At 43.3% G+C, this 22205-nt stretch overlaps 1 protein-coding gene across 1 annotated transcript in view; it reads left to right on the top strand.

Annotated features, from left to right (window-relative positions):
• The window catches only part of CAPN9 (calpain 9), a 301607-nt gene that overhangs the window by 56766 nt on the left and 222636 nt on the right, over window positions 1-22205 (top strand). Inside the window, exons 2-4 of the mRNA XM_086927144.1 lie at window positions 9889-9958; window positions 17848-17966; window positions 19883-20016. Of these exons, the coding sequence (XP_086783270.1) occupies window positions 9889-9958; window positions 17848-17966; window positions 19883-20016 (323 nt within the window). The remainder of the gene's footprint in view (window positions 1-9888; window positions 9959-17847; window positions 17967-19882; window positions 20017-22205) is intronic.

Below are 22205 nucleotides of genomic sequence, written 5' to 3'. Positions count from 1 at the left end.
CAATAGTGGTGGATGTGGACATTGGGCGTGCCACAGACACCACAGCTGTGGGTATCAGAGGTCTACCCTGAAACAGATGGTGCCAGACCAAGGACAACTTAAGACTCCACATTACTGCATCCGTGACGGGTTTCTCCAACGAGCAGAGTAGCTCATGAGTTACGGGTAGCTCTCCAACTTCCAAAGTAGCTCCGCCGTATACAGAACAACATAATAAATGATCAACTTTTTCTTTCTTAAATTAATATATGTTTGACACAATTGAGAAGTGTATATTTAAAACACAAATTTGTGTAGTTTCAGAACTCATAAGCTGCTGCTTGTAAAAAAAAATGGCTGCATTGCCAAAATATATTTAAAGCTGATATTTGTGTGATAAATCATGCAGCTTTGGGACAATTTATTACTAATATTATTAACTTGGTGCCAGGGGGGCAGCACCGTGGCTGTTATGTATTACCCATGTAGAGGCATTCCACAGTGACAATGCATTTTTTTACATTAGTGTTGGGAACTGTGCGTTATGCACTGAGGTCATCACTGGTGGTAACCTTGTATATGGTGGCCACTGGTGTAATCTTGTTGATATGGTCACTATTGCAACTCTAATAATATTAGTAGATCGGGATGATTTCCATTGAATACAAATAGCTCTATTACCGAAAATGTTAGAGGACCATATAATGGGAAGAGGCTGAAGCAGAAATCAATGAATACCACAGACACAATGGTGATTCTTTGGGGTCTACCCTGTAGGAGCCGGGGTACAATCCACAGGAGTTGTTGCCCGAACCTCAAGGGCATTCGGACTTGACCTGGCGCAGCGGTACATTTTTGTTTCAGCTGTCTACTATGTCTGGTACTCTTTTAGCTCACGATGCTCCTATTTCTGCATCCTGTAATTCCAGAAACCGGTCCTGGGAAGCTTGATTCCAGTCCAGGGAAGACATGGCTTGGCAGTTCGGGCTGGACTGTTCCCATGAGGCACAGGGTCAGGCTGATTTCCATATGGCCATGTCTGAACTGGGGTGGCGGAGTGAGCTAAAGAACGGTGATGGATTAAACCCAGATCAGTTGACTGGGGGTGAGTGTTTGTATTGTCAACGCTCCGCCTATCATCCCCTTTGGTTTTTCTTTACTGTAACTACCTTGTCAGCCCAACGACTTTCTTTATCTGTATTTATGCATGTACTTCATTCATAAGACTTTGTATTATATGTAAAGCGCTATAACACCTTCTGGTCTAGCTAGCACTATATAAAACTTATAAATAAATAAATAAATAAATAAATAAGGTGCTACTCGGTAACCAAAACGAACTTAATATGAGCTAGAACCTGAGCATAAAACAGTGACCAGCTTCTAAGGAGAGAGAGGAGAGGCATCTGGGTAGTAAATAGGATGGGATACAAGGGAAAAAGAGTGGGGTGGGCTAGCATTATACACTTACTTGCATTTGCCAGTTGTATTTGCACCGACTAGTGGCTTGTGTCATCGCCTCTCTCTGTGTGATGAGGCTGTTGAAGTGCCCTCGAGCCAGTTTGGTGATGAAAGAAAATCGTCTTCCCTGCATGTTGTCACCTGCTTATCTCCACCAGACCAAACAGCTTAAGCTACTTTCTAGTAGGAGCATTTCCGAAGTAATTATTCAGCCATTAGGTGAGGGAAACGTGTACATAACATTCCAGAACTCCAACCATTTTCCCAGAGATTGAGTGGAAGGCATTCTCCTCCTTACTCTGCAGATTAGGATGTTATCTAACGTACATCCTAAAGGATTTACATAACTAGAACAGATGGCTCATCTAAAAGAATACATTGGGCAGTAGCTTTTACGTAGCATAAAAGGAGTGGAAATGAACCATTGCTCTAGGAAACCCTGAAGTTCATAATACATTGTAATTGCCTCTTGCAATCAATAAGATTATAGTGATGAACAAAAACAGTGTTTGTTAAATTGTTACTGCCTATGTACTCAACAGAAAACCACTTATTTTATAATGCCTTTGTTATAAAAAATGCAGTCTTTTCACTTTAATCACACAGCACGTTTAAGGGATACTTGACAGCATTTCTTAGGGCCTGATTTCGAGTTTGGCAGTCCAGGGGTGGGCCACCATGCTTGTGCCCTGCTCTAGGACCGCCAAACTCGACCGCCACCCCCCCCACCCACCACTTTACAAGTATTTTCAGTGTCTGGCGGGCGGGAGGCTTGGCGGTCCTGCTGCAGTGCATTTTAAAGGCTCATAGTGAGCCTTATAACTGCCCTGCTACTGGATGTTCCTGCACAGTATGGACTGAGGAGTCCATGCCGTGCATGAACAGGGGTGCATTCACATGGGGGAACCTTCATGCACAGGGACAACAGGGAGCCCTGTAGGGCCCCCCTTGTTGCCCCACTGCCAGACTTTTCATGGTGGACTCACCTCCATGAAAAGGCTGGTGGTGGGGAAACTCGTAATATGCATGGCAGTGCAGCTGCTACAACCTCCTCTCTATGAGGGAGGAGCTGAGGGGTGTTTTTTTATGAGAGGTTTGCCTACAAGGTTAGTTAAGACAAACTTTGTTCTACTACCTTGTGCAGGTTTGTTGTTTCACACACTCACCATCTCTGCAGTAGCTTTACTTTGATCCTGATGAAGGCCATGACACTTTTATAGGTCCACAGGCCGAAACATTTCGATCGTTTTCGTATGCAGCTGTCTCTAATGTCGGCGGCTACATTACAAGCTATTTGTTTTTAATCCTGGCACAGGGTAGTAGAATAAAGTGTGTCTTAACTAACCTTTTAGACAGTTATAACCACCATTCACTTAGCATTGCATCTTACCTCAAACACACCAAGCTCACGTAGGGTTTTAGGACCATCCTCTCATAAAAAACATCCCTGAGCTCCTCCCTCATAGCAAGGGGGTTGTAGCCCGCGTCACGACTTGGTTCTTGACGCGAGGAGGCACCCCTATGATGAAGCATGACACCTTTGGTGTGTGAAGGGAACCGTCCTTTAAAAGGGATCCCCCTTCAAGCATGGTAAGCACATTTCACGCACCCAGGACATTTACCAGTAGGACCCGTGGGCTCTTTTTGAGCAGGTCCTTTAAATCTCCTCGTAGCCTCCCTTGTGTGTATAAATTGTTTAGTTAACTGCCAAAAAAGAAGTTGCCATATTTCTTTCACCTTGCCTTTCTGTTGTCAAGGCAGATGATCTGCGTGAAGATGTAATTCTGGCTGTTTTCATCATGTCAGCCACTTTCACTGCATCCTTTTCCATTTAACACTTTTCGTAGTGCGAATTTCTCCTCAATTTTTCCTTAAGTCAGTGGGTCCAATTCACAAAAAAATTTCTTTGACCTATTCTTGTATTATTCTTTGCATGCTTCTAAAGTACAGAAGTAAGCTAAGAGCATTCCTGGCTTACTCCTGGAATTCAGGAGTGAATTAAGGTTAATACAAGAATAAGTCACCCTGTTCATAGCAAAATATATGTGTGACTCGGGACAAATATTTATGAGCTACGTTTTGCCATGAGAGCTAATGACTTTGTTTCCTTGGTGTATTTGATCCCATATCATTTTATATTTTCCTTTTGGTGCTGAGTCTTTGCACAAAGCTATACAAAGCTTCCTAACTGAATCTCGGATCTCATGATGTTTCCCTGCACACATACCAATATCGTGAAGGAATCTGGCAGTTCTCACAGCACTACAAATACCAGAGACAACATTTTACCTTATTGTGCCTTTACCCAACAGCTGCATTCTTTCACGTTCCCACAAAACCGGTTTTGTTTGCATGACTCAGAGACCCGGCCTCTGCTCTATTCTGGGAGAGAACGAAGCCGAACTTGGAGGAATGCAGCTCAGCAAAGTGTTCACGAGGCAGCCAAACCAGCTTGGAAAAGCTGTTTTTCTGCATGCTCGGTTTTGATTCTTACCTTTGTCTGGATTAATGTTTTTATCCTAACCCCTGCATGTCTGTGGGGGCCTAAGGCACACCTGAGGTGTCTATTACTAGGAGGTCTGTTCCCTTAAAACTTTCTACGCTTTTCGCTGAGCATCACGTCTTGATTCTTATGCCAAAAAAGCACTGCTTGATCAAGGTCCGCAGCCATGCACTAAAATGGCGGGTATTAGGAGAATTACTAATTTCAGAGGATTTGGCAGAACGTGTCCTACAGTCCACTTTTGCTCACTTCCTAGGATCATAGCATGTGTTGAAATATTTTCTTGAACGTAGTGGCCTCTCATAGGACGCAACCTCAAAATATCAGTGTTAATTTGACCTTTCTGATCTTGGTTCACAATGAATCCAGTTTGGGTTGCGTTGTTCATTTTCTGCGCCCCTGTGCTTTTAATAGTAGTATATGTTCTGTAAATCAAAATATCGCACTTACAAATACGCCTCTCAACCAACCTTTTGAATCTCCAAGGAAGGTAGCTTCGAGTGGGAGTCCATTGAAATCTGTTGAGATGAAACATTTTTGGAGGACGAGGAAGATTTGCAGGGATGGTGATAGCATTGAGGTCTGTGGGTGGCATTTGACTTGTTTGAAGCGTGAAAGTGAGCCTGGGAAAGTAAAATCCTCCAAATGGGAGTGTGTTCAGAGGTATGTCCATGTCTCCATCTGAGAGGGACTGTTGATATCCAGTGGAAAGGATAACAGTACAACTAGGAAGTGCTCAAACTATAACATTGATTAAAAGTATAGTATGAGTTCCAAGTGACTGAAAACACTTTGCCATTTTCTAATTAAATGAAAATGTTCATGTTGAGAGGAAGACTAGGCCAACCCTTTCATATTATGAAGTGTATACATTTCTTGGCGTAAATTCCAGTTGACAAGTTACAAAATGTCAAAATCAAGAGATGGAAGAGAGAGGGAAACGGAGGTCGTGACTCATCCTCCTCGTACACAGTGTCACATTCAAAAGAGAGTCAATCTCTAGTCATCTAGGGTGGGCCCACTGAATATGGGGGAAATACCTTTTTCTTAAACAAACTCTCACTTAGTGACATGCTTCATCATCGAGTGATTGAGTTACAAAAGGTTCCGACTGAATCCAGTAGGCATATCGTTTTTGGACTCACATATTCTTATTTCCATTGGATACAATGGAAAATATGTTGGAGACTCAAAATAGCAAATACAATCAAGCATCACCACTAAAGGCAAACAACCAGTTTCAAGATAGGTCTGGAATCAACTGGAATTTTTGCCACAGCAGTTCACTAAATGTCCAAAAACACCTATGCTAACAAATGGACCCAGGTGAACCACCTCAAGTTCACCTACAAGGGAGACACAATGATTACAACATTGTCAAGTGAAAGTTGCCTAAGATCACAAAGAGAGTAAGTGATAACAAAGTGTCTAATAAAGGAGCTCTGCATATGGTATAAGTGCTCAACAAGAACAACTATTCAAGCAATTCAGTATAAAGAACAGCTAGTACTTTGTATACTGAAGAGGATATTGGGTAATGGCCTGAGGACCTCCTTGTGGTCCTTATTGGCACACTGAAGCTCATTTAGTTCCTCACTTGTAAGTGTTCTTATAGGTGCTGTCAGTATATCCCCTAATGGACTGAATTTTTACACTGATTCCTACTCTTCCTCATCGCAGGCTTTACCCCTAAAACAGATCTACCCGTGGGAGCCGACATCTTAGTTACTCGAGTAAAAGTAACACTCTTTTTCACAGCCCCCCTTCCCTCCAAATATTTCTGGAGTGTTTCTTCCTACTCCACCCCATAGGACGGTACCTAATTGGGGTCAGACCTCAGAACATATACCCAAGCATAAACCCACATCATTGAAAGGTGTAATTGCAAATGTGACGAGAAAGATTAGCAGGTCACCTGCAGGGACTCGGTCATTGTCACCTCTTGCTCCTCTTCCTCATCAAAGTCCTTACAGCTGAGGCTAAGGATTCTGGTACTTTGTGGTGTAGACAACTTAACTTCTAGCTCTGTATGAAACAGCATACTGAATGAGTGCATAAAATGAGGATGTTAATAGCACACAGGGCCACTTTTGCTCATACATTATACAGAGCCGAGAGTTATGCTGCATGCACATATGTTATTCCACAGAAAACTATCGGTTTACTCAGATTCTAAACGTAGAACTTACATGCAAAAATCAAACAGAGAGAACCCATATTCAGGCTATAGAGTGTTACAAAGTAAGAGTTGAAAGCCAAGTGGCTGACTGACAAATGTATGAAAACTGCTGCACCTTTGAAGTCAGTCCATAAGGACACAAGGCGCTCTCTAGATTTACCCGCTACAGTCAACCTAATCTTTACATGTGCCAGATCACATACCATGCAATGGCCGGACGAATCCCTCTACTTAGAGTGGGTGTTCTATTGCCTGACCAAATGGTCACAATTAGGTAATCAGCGAATTGGTATAGGATGTATGGCGTAGGTCGTGTGGAGTAGGTCAATCTGACATTCTCACTTTCAGAAAGGATTTATTCAGATTTTTGAGCCTGAAAGGAGAACACTATGTCCTGGTTAAAGCAGAAACCCAGCAACACCTCAGGATCAAAAGTGAGTGAGGGGAAACTTACCATTTCCTCAGTTAAGGTTATTTGTGCACAAGAACCCAAAACTCACTCAAACAAGAATACAGTATTTACAGATAGCAACTTTAGAGCAACATCTCCAAAGCCAGCAACATCCTCCAAAAGCTCAAAGAAAGCTGGAAAAAAGGTGGGGGCTCAAGCAGGAACTGGAAATCAGATCCTAGGTTGGTCCAACTACACACTTTTTAAGTGTCTAGAGGCTTAGGGCTCTACTACACCAATAGCTGCCCAGGGATCTCAGACATCTTGCAATGTGGGCCTTCTAGGTCAATGCCCAAGTAGAAGACTATTTGAATGAAATCCAGGAATATAGATAATTACAAGACAAGGGATTATGGGCACCTTTGGGGCGCTCAGTGAAAAATGAACCTCGGTTTTGATAACATGACCTGAAATGAATGTTGGAGTGCAAAAGCTACCTCCAACAACATTTCCCTTTGCTACAGTCAGACACCCAAGAATGGATAATGAATTGTATGTTTTCTTCCCTTATGGCGTTCCACCTAGAGAGACATTCAAATATGAATTTGCCTGTTAGATTCTGATGTGATATCATAATTGCCTATGTAGCGGAGCACTGTCTCGTCCTCTACAGTCCCCCACCTCCCACTGTCCCAGCCCTGAGAGTCTTCAAATTGTAGTTCAAGCATTTTACAAACTCGTAAATAAAAATGAAAAAGTAAAATGAACACAGCCGGAGCCGTTTAAATTCTAAACCATCAGTAGCATGCATAGTAACATGAGTACTGGTACTACTGTCTACCCAAATGATGGTGGGGTTGTAATTGTATTTATATAGTACCTACTACCCTTGACAAGGTGTTGAAACGCTTTTCGGTGAGTAGCACGCTACTCTGGAACCCAAAATGGATTAGTGGTGGATTAGTATAGGTAATAAGATCCCGTAAATACAACTGCAGACCTGCCAATCTCAAACAAAATCTCACCATTTGTGAGGAAGGTACCAGCAGGGGGATGGGCCTGGGGAGTAGCGAGACCTTGAACCCATTGCCCGCTTTATGATAGTCTTGAGAAGGGGCGTGGCCAGTGAGGGTTAGTGTGAATAACCACTCTTGGTGCAAATTACAGCACCCAGCCTCCCTCCTTCAGTTTATCCCTGAAACATTAAGAGACAAATGGTAGTTCTTGATTGTTACTTCTATCTGAAACCAAATTTGCTCTGCAAAGCAGAGCAAAATGAACAAGCAAAGGCAAAGCCAATACGTCTCACGTTTATAATACGAGAGCTGAGCTATTTGCTTTGCCAATGTTTGTCTATAAAGTATTATTTAAAAAAGAAGAAAACATCAAAATACTGGATAAAAGCAAACACATAACTTACGGTACCTCAAAACTGTACACTGATTTCAGTTTTTCAATCTTTATAAATGACATGGTTTATTTTTTAAATACTTTTCACTCAGGAAAATCTGAACAGAAGTTAAAAAGAATAGGAAAGTTTCAGAATGTAAAGGGAAAATGCTTGCTATGGTCCATCTTACTTTCCACAGGATTCAGCCATTTTGTTCTCTGTAATAGTGAATTGAAGGGCCTCCGGAAGCGGTGTCAAGCTCAATACATCACCTGCCTCAGATGCCAGTAAATGGCCCATCTCCCAGCACCCTAAAAGACCTCATGAGACAAAGCTTGTGCTTCCATGAAATATATGTGGAATGTAGGAGATAAAATCAGAACAACCTTTAAAGTCTGCTTTTTATCCATATCCCAGCAAAAATATTCCTTTTGCTGTGTTTTACAGATAAGCTGGGAGGGGTGGGGACTAAGCATGGGTGGAAAATCCGTTTCGCTCGCGGATTTTGCGGATTTTCGGTAAATTCGCAATCCGCGAGATTCGCGAATCTCCCGCAAAATCCGCAAATCCGCGAGCAGCGGATTTTGCTCGCACTGCTCGCACTGTTCGCGTGAGTTCGCGGCTTCCCAGTACAACTTCGCGCCCCGCGAATAAGTGCAAAATTGCAGAAATACGATCTTAGCAAAACTGAAACTACTTACCAGGTTCAAAAGTTCAGGCTCATCATTAGTAGCCATTTCCTGTAGTGCTTCCTGAGGGGCCCCTCCAGAGTTCAGTTGCCAGTTGCAACTATTATGTGACCCTGCTCTGAACCTCAGAATAGTTACACATATGCCACAAAGGTCCTGAATTACAGCTAAGGGAGACAAGCAGGAGCCAGGCTGGAAGTTCAAATCCATTAATCAGCCCCTAATTCATTATTGTCAGTTGGGGCAGGGCAGGTGTTGTAACTAATTTTGCAACAATGAAAGCACTTAGCAAGTACAAAAGATCACTAATCAGGAAGCACTAAGGAAGCAGGTGCCAGCTAAAAAAATATTCTGTGACAGATTAATCAGCCCCAAATTAATTCAGGTCACTTGAGGCAGGGAAGGTGTGCTTGCGTTGCCACAATAATGTACACTGACTGGACAACCAGAGGGTGCTGTGATGAAACAGAGGGTGGCATGGGTGGGCCAGAGGGTGGCATGAGTAGTCAGAGAGTGGCAGTGGTGACAGAGAGTGGCAGTGATGAAGAAGAGTGTCCCAAACAGGCTGGACACGTAGAAACAACAAGTTCGCGAACCTTGCGACCCGACAGGTAAGTTCGCAATTTGCGAAAGTGTACAAAACCCTCGCGAACTGGCAGAAACCCGCGCAAACACAAAAAAATCCGCAAATTCGCGAGAATTCGCGGATTTTGCGGATTGCGAGTTCGCAAATCCGCAAAATTCGCGAACCCGAGATTCGCAAAATTCGCCCATGCTTAGTGGGGACAATATTGCGTGGGGGCAGGCTAACTGAGGTGTGGAGCAGCGCACGAGGAAGAAGACAGAAAACACATGCCGTCTCATGGAGTGCTTAATGAATAAGAAAAACATAGTTCCTTGAATACAAGCAGTGGCAGGACACAATTCAGCCAATCAAAATGATGTTATGCTCCAGGGGAGGTCCAAACACAAAAAGAGAAAGGCAAGCTATTGAATAGGAAGGAAGCAAATAAGAGTGACAGTAAAGCCAACCAATTGTTGGCAATGGGTTGGCTCTGTAAGCTCACTGTAGCTCGTTTGCAACCTCTGCTAGGCGAAACCTAAAAATGCTGAAAAGTGATTTTATATCTTAAGTACTAACACAAAAGCACACACACACAAATGCAAACACAGACACAGAGTCCAAGGTGATTTTCTCATGTCTAGCCTTACAACTCCAAGTTCAGACTGGAAGGAAGGTGGGATAACATTGCCACTGATATTCACATCTCTTTTAATTTGGTTTTGTTTTCCCAGCAAATTGTCAGCAACCCTGAGTTCATTCTTGGAGGGGCCTCAAGAACCGATATCTGCCAGGGAGATCTTGGTGAGTTGGTGTACATCTCTTGTTCAATCTTTTGTTTACCCAACTTGAGGGGAAGTGCATTTACACTAAAGTATGGGATTACATTGGTGGAAGTTGTAAAAGAAAATTGGTGAAATTCATACATTGACATTTTAATTCCTGGCATATTATTATTATTCCTACAGTGAAGTACCACAAGCATACTCATAAAACATGGTTATACAAAAGAACAAAACTATTGTACAGCTTTCAAATGTCTTGAAGAACAAAGGTAAATTAATGGGTGCCAAGTCAAGTATCATTATCTTCATATTAATAAGTCATAACTGCTCTGCTTTTTAATTCCTGAATCCTTTGTCAGTGCCTGGATGAAAGCATTGCCTGTAAACCATATGTGTTAACAGATGCAGAAGCAGATTTCTAAACTATTTGTAGTGGGAGTTTGTCAAAGGCAGCAGTACATGTTGATGCCATGTGTTTTTGTTGAGCATATGTCATTCTTCAAATTCAAATTCAATTAAATGCAATAAAACTCCCCTACTACCCAGGATGGATGGATATCGCTGCATTTTATGCATTGTTTTGCAATTGCATTATGGTAGAGGAAGTCGTTTATCACCTGAGATACATAATGTACTGCATTATCACAATGTTCAAAAATGAAATTCCTATAAATAAGTAGACTATTAAACTAATAATGGAGGATCATGTTCGGTATAAAACAATGCTTTTTCAAGGTTGGTTGTGGTTGGTGAAGGACACAAGGTAGCACATTCATGTGAGCAAATGCCATTCGCTTTGGCTATTATACAGATTAAAGATTTTTACTAACCTTTACAAACACACAACACAGATACAGCAGAAGTGTAAGTTTCCTGGACACAAATAAACGGTAGAGATATGCAGATGGTGACAGCAGTGCTGCACTGTTAGAGCATGCTGAACTTAGGTGGCAACGCGTAGGGATACTCTCCGCCAATCACAGAACAGGCAGTGCTTAATTTGTAAACAAATAAGTGCCAGGGTTCCCCTCAGAAGGCTCCTGCAGCCTGCACCACACACTGCCCCTGCCTGCACTGGCAATAACAACTACTAACCATGACACTTCAACAAGGGTGACAATTTTGACTTTTCCAGGCCTCCCAAAGCTATAAGAATTGCTTGCCTGGCTGGTATTAGTAATTTTCAATGTATACATAAACATTAAACAACTGTTGTGCTCAATTTAAAATTAGACAGACAGCATCTCCATGTGGGGGTTTTATACGTACTGGTGCCAAAAATTAAGCGCCAGTGCCGAGCACCGGAAACCACCGGCTCAAATTGAGCACTGAGAACAGAAACAGTATATGCACAGAAGCGGTACAGCAGCGGAAGACAAAACCAGGCATGAGCTACGTACGGCACATGCAGCAGCACTGCATGCTTAACTCATGTGTTTCTGTTGTGCGTTCATGTGAGTGTTGTTTTCATTTTTCATATCAGTGTTTGGTGTTGTGTCATATTAAAGTGATTGCAGAGTCGATGGAAGAAGAAAATAAGGATAAGGTAGCGAGAGAAAGGCTAGAGGAGTTGGAAAGGAGGTGGATTTGGAAAGAAGAGGGGAGTTGGAGAGAGGTGTGACCGAGGACAGATAAGGAAGAGAGAGCAGGGATACATCAATGAATGGGAGGCAGAGAGGACAGCGTGAGATGAAAGGGAGGTGTTAGAGATTGGGTGGTGGAAAAAAGAGCGAGCAGAGATATCGAGAGAGAGGGGTGGGAGGCACAGAGAGAGGGCAGAAGGCAGGGAAAGGGGCAGAAGTGGACAGACAGGAATTAGGGTGAGTGGGACAAGAAGTAGGCGACAGAGAGAGGAGGGGAGGCAGAGAGAGGCATAGCAGGTAGAGAGAGGAGGATGAGGCTGTTAGAGAGGAAGGAGAGCTGGAGAGAGAATGGTGAGGTGGAAAGAAGAAAGTGAGACGGAAAGAGTTGGATGAAGCAGATAGAAGAGTCAGTGGTGGAAAGAACTGAGTGAGTCACAAGGTGCATGATGCAATGATTGCCCACAATTTGCCAAGAAATGCTACCACCATGCCATGGCAAGAATTAAACCGTGGTTGGACAGCATGTCATGGATACTCTCAAGTTACCAGGAAATACTTCCCTTTTGGTCGGAGTGGTACTTCACCAGAATTGGGTGCAACACTCATACACACTCATAAGTGAGCACACATTACACAAACGCCCTTGGCACAAATAGACAAACAGTCGCGCATACACAGACAGTATTTAAGTCATGTTTTATTAGTTACCACTAGCTGCCTTTGGAATCCCGACTCCTGGGTTCCTCTGATGCCACAACTCCTACTCCAGCACAAAAGCACAACAGCACACAAAAACAACACAGCACTTAACCTCTGTAACAAACTACAACACAAATATGTACAAACATACTTGTCACATATTACCATCCTCACAAATCTGTTTTCATAATACTATGGTCAAAGGTGTTTCCACCATGCACTGCCTTACTTACCACCAAGGACATATAATAGCGCCAGTCGCAAATGTTTTGCAATCTGGCCTCAAGCCTTCTAGTCATGCAGCTAGCAAAGGATCCCTGCAAAACCACTACAGTCCTCAGCTCTACCAAGTGATCTAGAGAAGGCTCATATTGATTTATAGTACCCTAAAAGATAGTAACAGGTGGGAGACATCCGTTACATCGCGGTCTTCACACCGCAATACGTTTACAACATGGTCATTTCAACACATAGCGTTACAACGACTTGCGCTGGATAGCGCTATACACTAAGGAATAGCATAATTTACTATTCCAGCACCTTCCCTACGTAACGTAGGCTGGAGTTGGAATAGTAAATCATACTATTCCTAAGTCCAGCGCCCTCCAGCGCAAGTCGTGGTAACGACTTGCGTTGTAATGACTGCATTTTAAATATATCACAGTGTGAAAACTGCGATGTAACATCATACATTCGTAACAGGTTGAACCAGCTGCTTCTATATTTATCTTTGAAGAATTCATATAGCATTTTCAATATGGAGATGAGGGATGGGAGATGCGAACGTCTCTGTACAGAACTCCTTATTCCTCCGATTACATGGCAGCTGCAAGGCAAAGGCATGGTGGATATACCCTTTCAGGGAAGTAAGCCACTAAAGCCACAGAGCATTCTCATTGCCGCCCTCTTAGTGAAGGCAGGACATGCATGAAATGTTTCTGAAGCTAAAAAAGGCTTCATTCTGGAGGAGCAAAAATCTGAATAAAGCACTGTGCTAATGGCAGCAGGCAGCAGACAAAGGTGGCCTCCTTTCAGGCACAGAACTATATGTTGCAGTGAGATATATTTGTAGCTAAGGCATCTATCTCAACATCCACATCAATACATTGGGTTTATATGTATGAAGGTATGTGCTGATATTTGTAAAGTGAAAACCTAGCGTGAGAGCAATGTAGTGGTGAACAGAGGTCACCGCCCCCGGGAAGAGACAATCAATGGTTGATGGTCACAGGTAAAATGTTGTGTCAGGGGTCGTTTTCCTTGTATAAGTGTGTCTTTAGCTTTTTCTGAACTTTAGGAGAGTCAGTGCTGATCTAATGTCAAAAAGGATGCTGTCCCAGATGTTGGAAGCAGGAATGCCAAAGGTCAGCCTTCTTTGTTTTTTATCTCATTGCAATGCTTCATCTTCAGTACAGTGATTTCCAGGTGTCTGATCTGTGGTTGTACTACAGACATGGCTATTTTGTTTGCCAGATAAGCTGGGGTCTCATTGGTGAGGCCTGCACAAGTGATGCAGCTGGTCTTGAAGATGACCTAAACTGGCTTCGGGAGCCAGTTTAGGTATTTTAATGTTGAGATGCTGTGATTGAATTTCTTCGAGCCCTTGATGATCCATGCTGCTGCTTGCAGGATACATTTCTTGGGAACTAAGGTGATAGTAGTGAACAGCTAGCAAGTTATTACGACCTTCTGGATGAGAGGGGACTGGAAATTGTATGGTTCTTCTAAAGTAATCTTCTAGGAAAACCAGTGTCACATTCTTCAAGCGAGAGTGTTGGAGCCAAACTCTCTTGATATTCCTGGCGATGTGTTGCTTCAACTAGAGGTATCTGTCAGGGGTGAATCTCAGAGATTTTACATGGTCTGTCAACTGAGGAGTAAAACCTAGTCAGTTAAAGTTGAAGAGCCAGGCTTCCATCTGGGGTTGTTTGGTACTGTTGACAAGAGGAATTCAGTTATAGTGAAGTTCTGCTTAAGGAAATTAGTTGACATCCAAGATTGGATGTGTTTGAGACAGAATTTGAGTTCCTGTATTTCGTTGGGTGAGAATATTTTTAGGCAGAGTTAAGTTCCTTCTGCATATTGAATAGATGGATCTTGATGCTGTTGCCAGCAAGAATGGATCCGACGGGGTTCCATTTTGAGTTTAAAGATGATGGGAGAGAGTTTGGAGTACTGGGGAACTTTGCAAGAGATGTAGAACATCCTTGATCTTCTAGATCCTATTTGCAAAGGCTGGTGCTACTTGGTGTTGCAGGATGTGAACCATTTCAAGATAGTATCTCAGAATCCCATGCATGATTTCATGGTGTTGATCAGAGCTGGATGGTTGGCACTGTCGAAGGATGCAGAGAGGTCAAGCAGGACAAGGAGGCAGGGTTTGTTCTTATCCAGGAGGAGGGTATTGTTGACTACGTCGAGTGTTGCTGTCTCGGTGCTGCATCCTGCTATGATGCCTGATTGGTAGTTCCGTAGAAAATGACTCTTGTTGATCTGCTCCTGTAGCTGTGAGGGCACTGTTTTCTCAAGGATTCTCCCTATAATGGAAGATGGGAGATAGAGCAGAAGCTGGTTGGAGTGGATGTATGACGTTACAACGCATGCTTTTACCACGCATGCCTTTACAACGCGGTTTTTACAACGCATGCCTTTACAACGCATAGTGCTTTGGGGCGCTGGATAGTGAATAGTTTAATTTACTATTCCAACTCCACTCCCCGTGGATAGTAGGGAAGGTGTTGGATAGTAAATTAAACCTATTCCCTATCCTAGAGCGCCCCCCAGCGCAATGCGTTGTAATGGTTTGCGTTGTAAAAGTTGCGTCGTAATGGTAGTGCAATGTAAAAGTTTTGTTGTAAAGGTTGTTTACCGGTTGGAGTAGCTAGGTCTAGGCATGGTTTCTTTAGTAGTAGAAGAATCTGATCTGCTCTACGGGTGTCTGGAAATATTCTTGGCTTAGGGACGCTTTAACAATGTGGTGAAGTGATGTGAGGACCTCTTCTTGATTTGTTGATGGAAGAAGGAAATTTCATCTCCAGAAGAGGTTGCCTTGAGAGAGTTGAGGATAGTGGAGAGACCCGTAAGCAATAAGCAACATCGTGGATTGAATGGGGTCTGTTTGGTGGTCAGTTGATGGGAGATGGTTAGAACTGATGGGCGGTGGAAGTGGTAATGCTGTTGGATTCGATTTTGTCAATCTTGGTGAAGAAGACGATGATGGCATTATATTTGTCATCCGAAGCAGGGACTTTGGGTTCGGGGAGAAGATTGATGCAGTGTTTCACAGCCTTGGAGAGTGATTTGCTTCTGTTGGTTGTCTCACTAATGGTGCTTTTTTAGGTGGGGGCTTTAGCTGTGATGATGAAGGATCAGTGATCATAGCATAATGATTTGAGTATAGTGAGCTCATCTGGGTGTTTTGCTCTTTTCCATTTCTTTTCCTGTTTTTCTAAGGTTACCTTTGCTTTCATTAAGCTCTTGAGTGTACCAAGAGAAGGCTTTGGCTTGGTGGATCAGGTTTCAGAGCGGCATAGTGTTTGACATAAGTTATCATAGTGGTGTTCTAGAGGCCTAAAAGAGTACGGTCATCTGTACCGGGTTGGAAGTCTTCCGGTAGGTTGTTTAGTTCTTCTTGGACTTTTTTTTCCAGATGGATGTCTTTGATGGAGTGCAAGGTTAATTTTCCTATTCTCAGTTTTCCTTGATTCTGATTGGTAGCATATGCAATGGTGAAGGGGCGACCTAGTAGTCATTTCAGCCCAGGCCTTGAGGTGTCTGATATTAGGAAATGCTGACAGGATAAGGTCCAGTATATTGCGTTGGAGTGGTGTGGGTTATTGATAAATAGTTTTATTCCCATTATGTTGAAAAGTGCATAACAAAACCAAAAAACATGTCAGCCCACAGAGTGGGTGGCCATGTTGATGTCAACATTTTTGCATGTGTTCCAAGAACCTATCACTTTCTATTAGGGATAAAGAAAAGCTAATAGCAGGTAAGGGATACAATAGACTGACTAAATGAGAACTGTCATGATGTTCTCAACAGCCTGTTTCAGAGGTTGAGAGAGTGAAGTGGCAAGAGCGGACCTCAAAATACAAAGGACTGGCAGAGTTGTTAACGGAGCAGGGCAGGATGTCCTTTAAATTATTGCAAGTCCCCTTCCTGCTTTGAGTGTGTTGCCTACGTGTTGGATGGTGTAACCATCAAGGATGAGGATGTCTAAGATCTGCGTGGAGTGGGGTTTGACAAAGATTTCTGTGCCAACAGGTGCATCTAGGTTGTATTGGATGAATACGCCGGCAATATCTGGAACAGATATGACTATAGATTGGGTATTGATGAGCATTGTTTGAGTCTGGTCTGTTTTTGGGATCTGTGTGTGTTCTACTGGGTGGTATGTGGATGGATTAAGATATGTCGTCTGTGTAAATGGGATGTATATGTTTACGTAGTCTAGGTGCGAATACGGGGATGATGTGAAAAGAGATGTTTGCGAGGCATATGATGAAACTAGTTTACCTAAATTCTGGCACAGGCCCTTCCATTTCCAAATAGGACCAAATGGGTGACACCTTTGTTATTTGTTCGCCCTCAGGTGGAGATGTGAAGGCATTGGGACCCAGGAGGAGTTGACAAAAGTAGGGGATGTGGCCGAAAATGAGTTACTTTGTGACAGTAGAAGAGGAGGCAGGAAATGGTTCACTTCGTAGCCTTTGCTACCAGATAATCCGTTTTTGGCACAGGCATGCTTTTACAGTAACACGTACACATTTCAAGAAGAGTATAGCAATATGAAGTTATTTCACATCACATCCTTGACTTAGATGTATCAATAACAACCTCGTATGTCTTTGTGTAACCAGCTACCACTCCTCCTGACATTTTAGTCCTTATAAAAGGTAATTATTTATTCACTAAATATTAAGAGTGAAGTTTAGTCTTTGAAAAGAACCCTAAGCTAGCCGTCTGTTTGTTCAGAGACTAAAGATACTTGGAATTTAGTCACTGAACCATAGTATGAGTGGGACTCAAAATGTTTCCTGAAATTCACAGCATACGTTTCCAAAGAAAATGTCTAAAACACAGATGCAAGCAGTTTCGAAGTGGATTTTATGAAACAAATGCTCAAATACTTCATGGTGGGCTGAGCAAGCCCAGCCCATCCCAGTGTTTTTGGAATGACTCTCAGAAATAAAACATTAAATATAATAGGCATGGCCGATGCTGAAAATGCCTGATACAAAGGATTGTAGGTATAAAACACACAGATTGGCTACACAAGACACTGAGCATTACCAGGTTGGCTGGAATAACTGTTGCAGGGAGGTATGGGTCCAAAAGGAATTTCCTTGGATTCTTAACGGAAAGTGAAAGTCCTAAAGTCAGTGTGACAATATTACTCAATTTGATACAGGAAATCAAAATGTTAAGTTTAGGGGAGGGTTTTGTGTATGGTATTATGCATGCTTTTACATCTTCATACATTTATTAAATGTAGATTTCAATTCCAAATAGCATCCTGAGGGATTTGGAAATCCTGGGCACTGAACGGTGGCCCTTTGAGCATGTCTAATTTTTTCTCAGAGTATTCTCAAGATATTAACTACATTTGTTATATTTGTAGGTGATTGTTGGCTACTGGCAGCAATAGCATCGCTTACCCTCAATGAGAAAACCCTACACCGTGTTGTACCTCCAGATCAGAATTTTGGCAAGGGGTACGCTGGGATATTTCATTTTCAGGTAAGACAAATGGAAGGCGTGTCATGGTAAAGTCTTTTCAGGACTATCACTTTCTTTGCCATCTATTTTTTTCTGTGTTTTTTTCACACTGCACATGGTTCACAAGTAAAGTAAAATGCCTGCATCCGTCAAATGCAACTTTACATTGATGCAAATGATTCCTACTTGCAGAGTAGTTTTGCCACATATTTGTCCGAAAGCTTTAAGTATCCACTAAGGCAGGGGTCTCCAAACCGGTCCTGGAGGGCCGGATCCATGCCAGATTTTTTGGATATCCCCATTGAGATACATGTAGTAATTTTAAAAATCTGGCATGTATCCGGCCCTCCAGGACCGGTTTGGAGACCCCTGCACTAAGGGGTACCACCTGCATCTGTTGCAGTGTATGCAGTAGGCACTCAACCACCATTACAAGACAGACAGTAGTGACATCAGACATCCTACACTTGGCATCTCGTACCATTGCACCCAGTACCACGGAGGTGTAGTAAGTACTGAATGAGAGATTTCTTCTTAATTGCATTTGTAATTTAACTGGACATGGGATAACTATGGAAATGGGTGTTTTGTGCTCCAATTTCATAATTGCTTTCTCAGCTCTGGGCACTTTTCTACCTTTACTTTTCTTCAGGCTTTCCTTGCGAAAAGTGAAGAGGAAATTGTCAGTAGGAGTATTACACATAGTGCCACGGGGTGCAATGGGCGCGTGCACCTACCTATTGTGCCTCCGGAGCACTATGGTATTACAAAGGGCCCCTTCTGCAATACTGATATTGTTGGCGCACATGCAGCTCCAGTGCTATCTTCAGAGGGTGTTTCGTTATTTGCATGGTGACGTTGCCCCATGCAAAGGAGGCAATCCCTTTGCCTCTGTGCCCGCACACTGTCACGGACGGCCCAGAGGCAACATGCCCTTTAGATGCACCATGCTGCTGTGCCACAAAATGGTGGTGCACTGCGAGTGCACACCCAGAGGGCAGCCCTTTCGATGGGGAAAAGGGGGTCCCATGTACCCCCCAGTTATTCCACTATATGAAATTGCAGTGACTCACTTCACCTGTCTGCAAGGGGAGATCTTGCCCCTCTTTAAAATGCAGGTGTTGTGCAACCTACTCACAGACACAGGGAGCCGGGCAACACATTCATCATAATAGGGCGCACTATCACAATCGGCACCAGGTGCAACTTTTGAAAGGTGTGCCAAGGCGCAAACAGAGCAAGTGCACCGTATGTATAATACAGACCCTGTTGTTTGTTTTTTCCAACTGAACTTGTTATCTTGATCCAGACACAAAATCCTGTTTTCACTCAAATCCTGATTTCCTGACATATATAGCAGAAGGTCTGAACGGTGCATGCACTATATCCCATTAAGCAGAATCAATGAGGATTCGAAATTGAATTCCACCCCATATATCATCCCACATGGTTGACGAGGGCCCACATTTAAATGATGCACAGCTGGCATACAGGCTGGCAGGGTGAGGGCACACACCAGAATAGGTTTTACCTTGCCAAGAACATACTTCTAAAACTGTGGTGTATTGGGTAACTAATTGATGGCTTTGTGTTTCAATAAAAGTCAGACTAAAAAGTGCAAGGTTTCCAATCACTTCTCTGGACACCTTGTAATTAATATGTTCATGAGTGTGTGCGCCTTTTAGTTTTTGGCCCCATGGGCCGTGAAGGGACCAAAAAAATGACCCCCCCCCACTAATTTGCCCCTGGGTGGATGTCTGTGTTCCTTTAACAAACACCTGATCTATGAGTCTGATACACTTTATGACTTCGTAGCTTTTAACCAAAGGACGCTGAACTTGATGTGTTAAGTTAGGCAGCATACACATCTTCTTGCACTTTCTGAATGTGAATATGTTTTTACCATGAAAGTTATTTATTTATTTTGTACCTTGCAGTTTTGGCAGCACAATGAGTGGCTGGACGTCGTTATTGATGACCGGCTGCCCACCTTCAGAGACCGCCTGGTTTTCCTACACTCAGCTGACCTTAATGAGTTTTGGAGCGCATTATTGGAAAAGGCGTATGCCAAGTAAGTGTTCCCAAGAGACTGGCGTGGAAGATGGTTCAAACGTTTATGGTTAGTGAGGATCTCAAAGCCAGTCATTTTTCCATCCAGGATGAATCTTTTTTCTTCCATCAGAGTGTATTTTTCTGTTTCCCCATTTCTTGGTTCTACTCTCATTCCCAAGTACCTACAGTGTTAGTCTCAAGAGCCAGTGTAAATGCCAGTGATGCCATTAAGTCATAACTGAAGGATGAGAGGGAAAGCGAAGACCAAATGATCTGGTGTAAGTCTTTGGCCAGTCGATCCTTGGGTGGTGAGCTAGTCAGTGGTGTAGTGTAGGCAGGGCCACAGGGGCAATTGCCCCGGGCGCAAAATTCTTAGTGGCTGCACTATTTTAAAAGAAAAAAAAATCTTACTACTATTTTTTTTTCTTTTCAAATTTTGCGCCAGGAAGTGCTAACAGCCCACGGGTTAGGGGCACAATTCTTGCCTTGCCCCGGGTGCTGGCAACCCACGCTACGCCGCTGGCTACAGTGAAGCTCTACCAATATGGCAGGGGTGTTTATAGGCATCAGTGTTTAATTGGTGGTTAATTTGTGACGGTGATTGCAGGTGGTGGACGCCATTGATCAATTTTTGGGGAACAGGACTTAGCTTTTATCATCAACATTTGACCCAGATCAAGAAAGAGGAAGGTTGAATAGGGCGAAAGAAGGAGGAAGAGAACGATAGTAAAAACGTTAAAAAAAAGGCACGAAAGCAAGGATAAGGAGCACTCGAGAGTAAAATAACAAAACAATCTGCAGAATACCAGAATAAAAACTCGTGATGTGGAATTAAGACCAATGTTTTTAATCTTTTTCAAGTTGTGCGTAAATGGTATGTTTTGGGGTAGAGCTATCTGGACCATGTTCAGGATAGAGAATAACTATGAATCACTTTGTGGGCAACAGTGATGAGTGACCTATCATGTCCAAAGGATGCTATTGGTAAATAAAAAGGTTTTGGTGCTTGGTGTTTTTCTGCCACACTATATGTCACCTCTTCCCAAAGAAGGAGTCAATGGTGTTTATCTTAGCTGATGGGGAAGAGGTTGGAAAAGGATCTTGCACGGGAAATTGGTGGGTGAACTTGCTGGGTGGTTGACGCTGGCATCTGCATATGTTGGTGGTATATGAGGTCTATGAGACTGGAGCCTGTTCTCTGTCCCACAGTCAAATAAATGTTTTTTGTCGGTTGGCTTTGGATGGCACCAGCTCACAGCACTGATTTTTTGGGTGTGTCACTCTGGTGTGCGTTTCAGTCCCGAAGGCAAGGGATTGGCGTGTGGGCAAACACCTGCATAATCTCTTTGGTGGTGCTTCGGCTAGGATCCAGATGAAATGTGTGTTGCTGGGCTGGGCACCTGAGCACCTCCTTCATTTTGGTTGCCAGACCTCAGAGGACGTTCTCTTGCTCCAGTGCCTCTTACTCACCGCTGAAGATGAGGTGAGGGCTTCAGAAGGATGGCGTATGTTCTTGCATTATGGGGCTCCTTATGAAAGTGTGGGTGGAGAGGGGCCTTGGACTGCCTGTTGGGGGTCCTAAATTATGTGATCTGTTTATTTGGGGATTTTAAATGTTTTTACATGCACAGATTGTGATGGTGAATAGCAAAGCAGCACGCTTTGCAGACACCTAGAATGCACACTTAGAGATCTGAATTACCCTGTAGAGGTCCTCTTGCTCTTTACTTCTCTGAATTAGAAGGCCCAAAACAATTCACAGGTTTCAATCAACCAATTGTCTTGTGAGGCATGACTATTCCCACATAGAGGTCTCAAGGCGCTGAAAGGGCACTGCTGATCTGTCGAGGGCACTGTGGTTCAGTCGAAGAGCTAAGTCTTGAGTTCCTTCTTGATTGAGGAAGTAATGGTCATTGCCTGATGTGGAGAGGCCCGGAGTTCAAGGTCTTTGATGCGAGGTAGGAGAAGAATCTTCCCCCAGCTGTGGTCTTGCGGATCCATGGAACGGTGGCCAGGGCCAGTTGGGTGGAGCGGAGGTTTCTGGCGGGTTTGTGGAATGAAAGGCGGTGATTGAGGTACACTGGTCCAGCTTCGTGTAGGGCTTTGTATGCATGTGTGATGAGCTTGAAGATGAATCTTTTTTTGACTGGGAGCCAGTGGAGGTCTCTCAGGTGGCCAGTGATAAGGCTGCAGCGTGAGATGCTCAGG

Source organism: Lissotriton vulgaris, chromosome 6 (assembly GCF_964263255.1).
Source record: "Lissotriton vulgaris chromosome 6, aLisVul1.2, whole genome shotgun sequence".
Classification (NCBI taxonomy): Eukaryota; Metazoa; Chordata; class Amphibia; order Caudata; family Salamandridae; genus Lissotriton; species Lissotriton vulgaris.
Note: the sequence above shows the minus strand (reverse complement) of the source record. Positions and strands in the feature narration are given on the sequence as shown.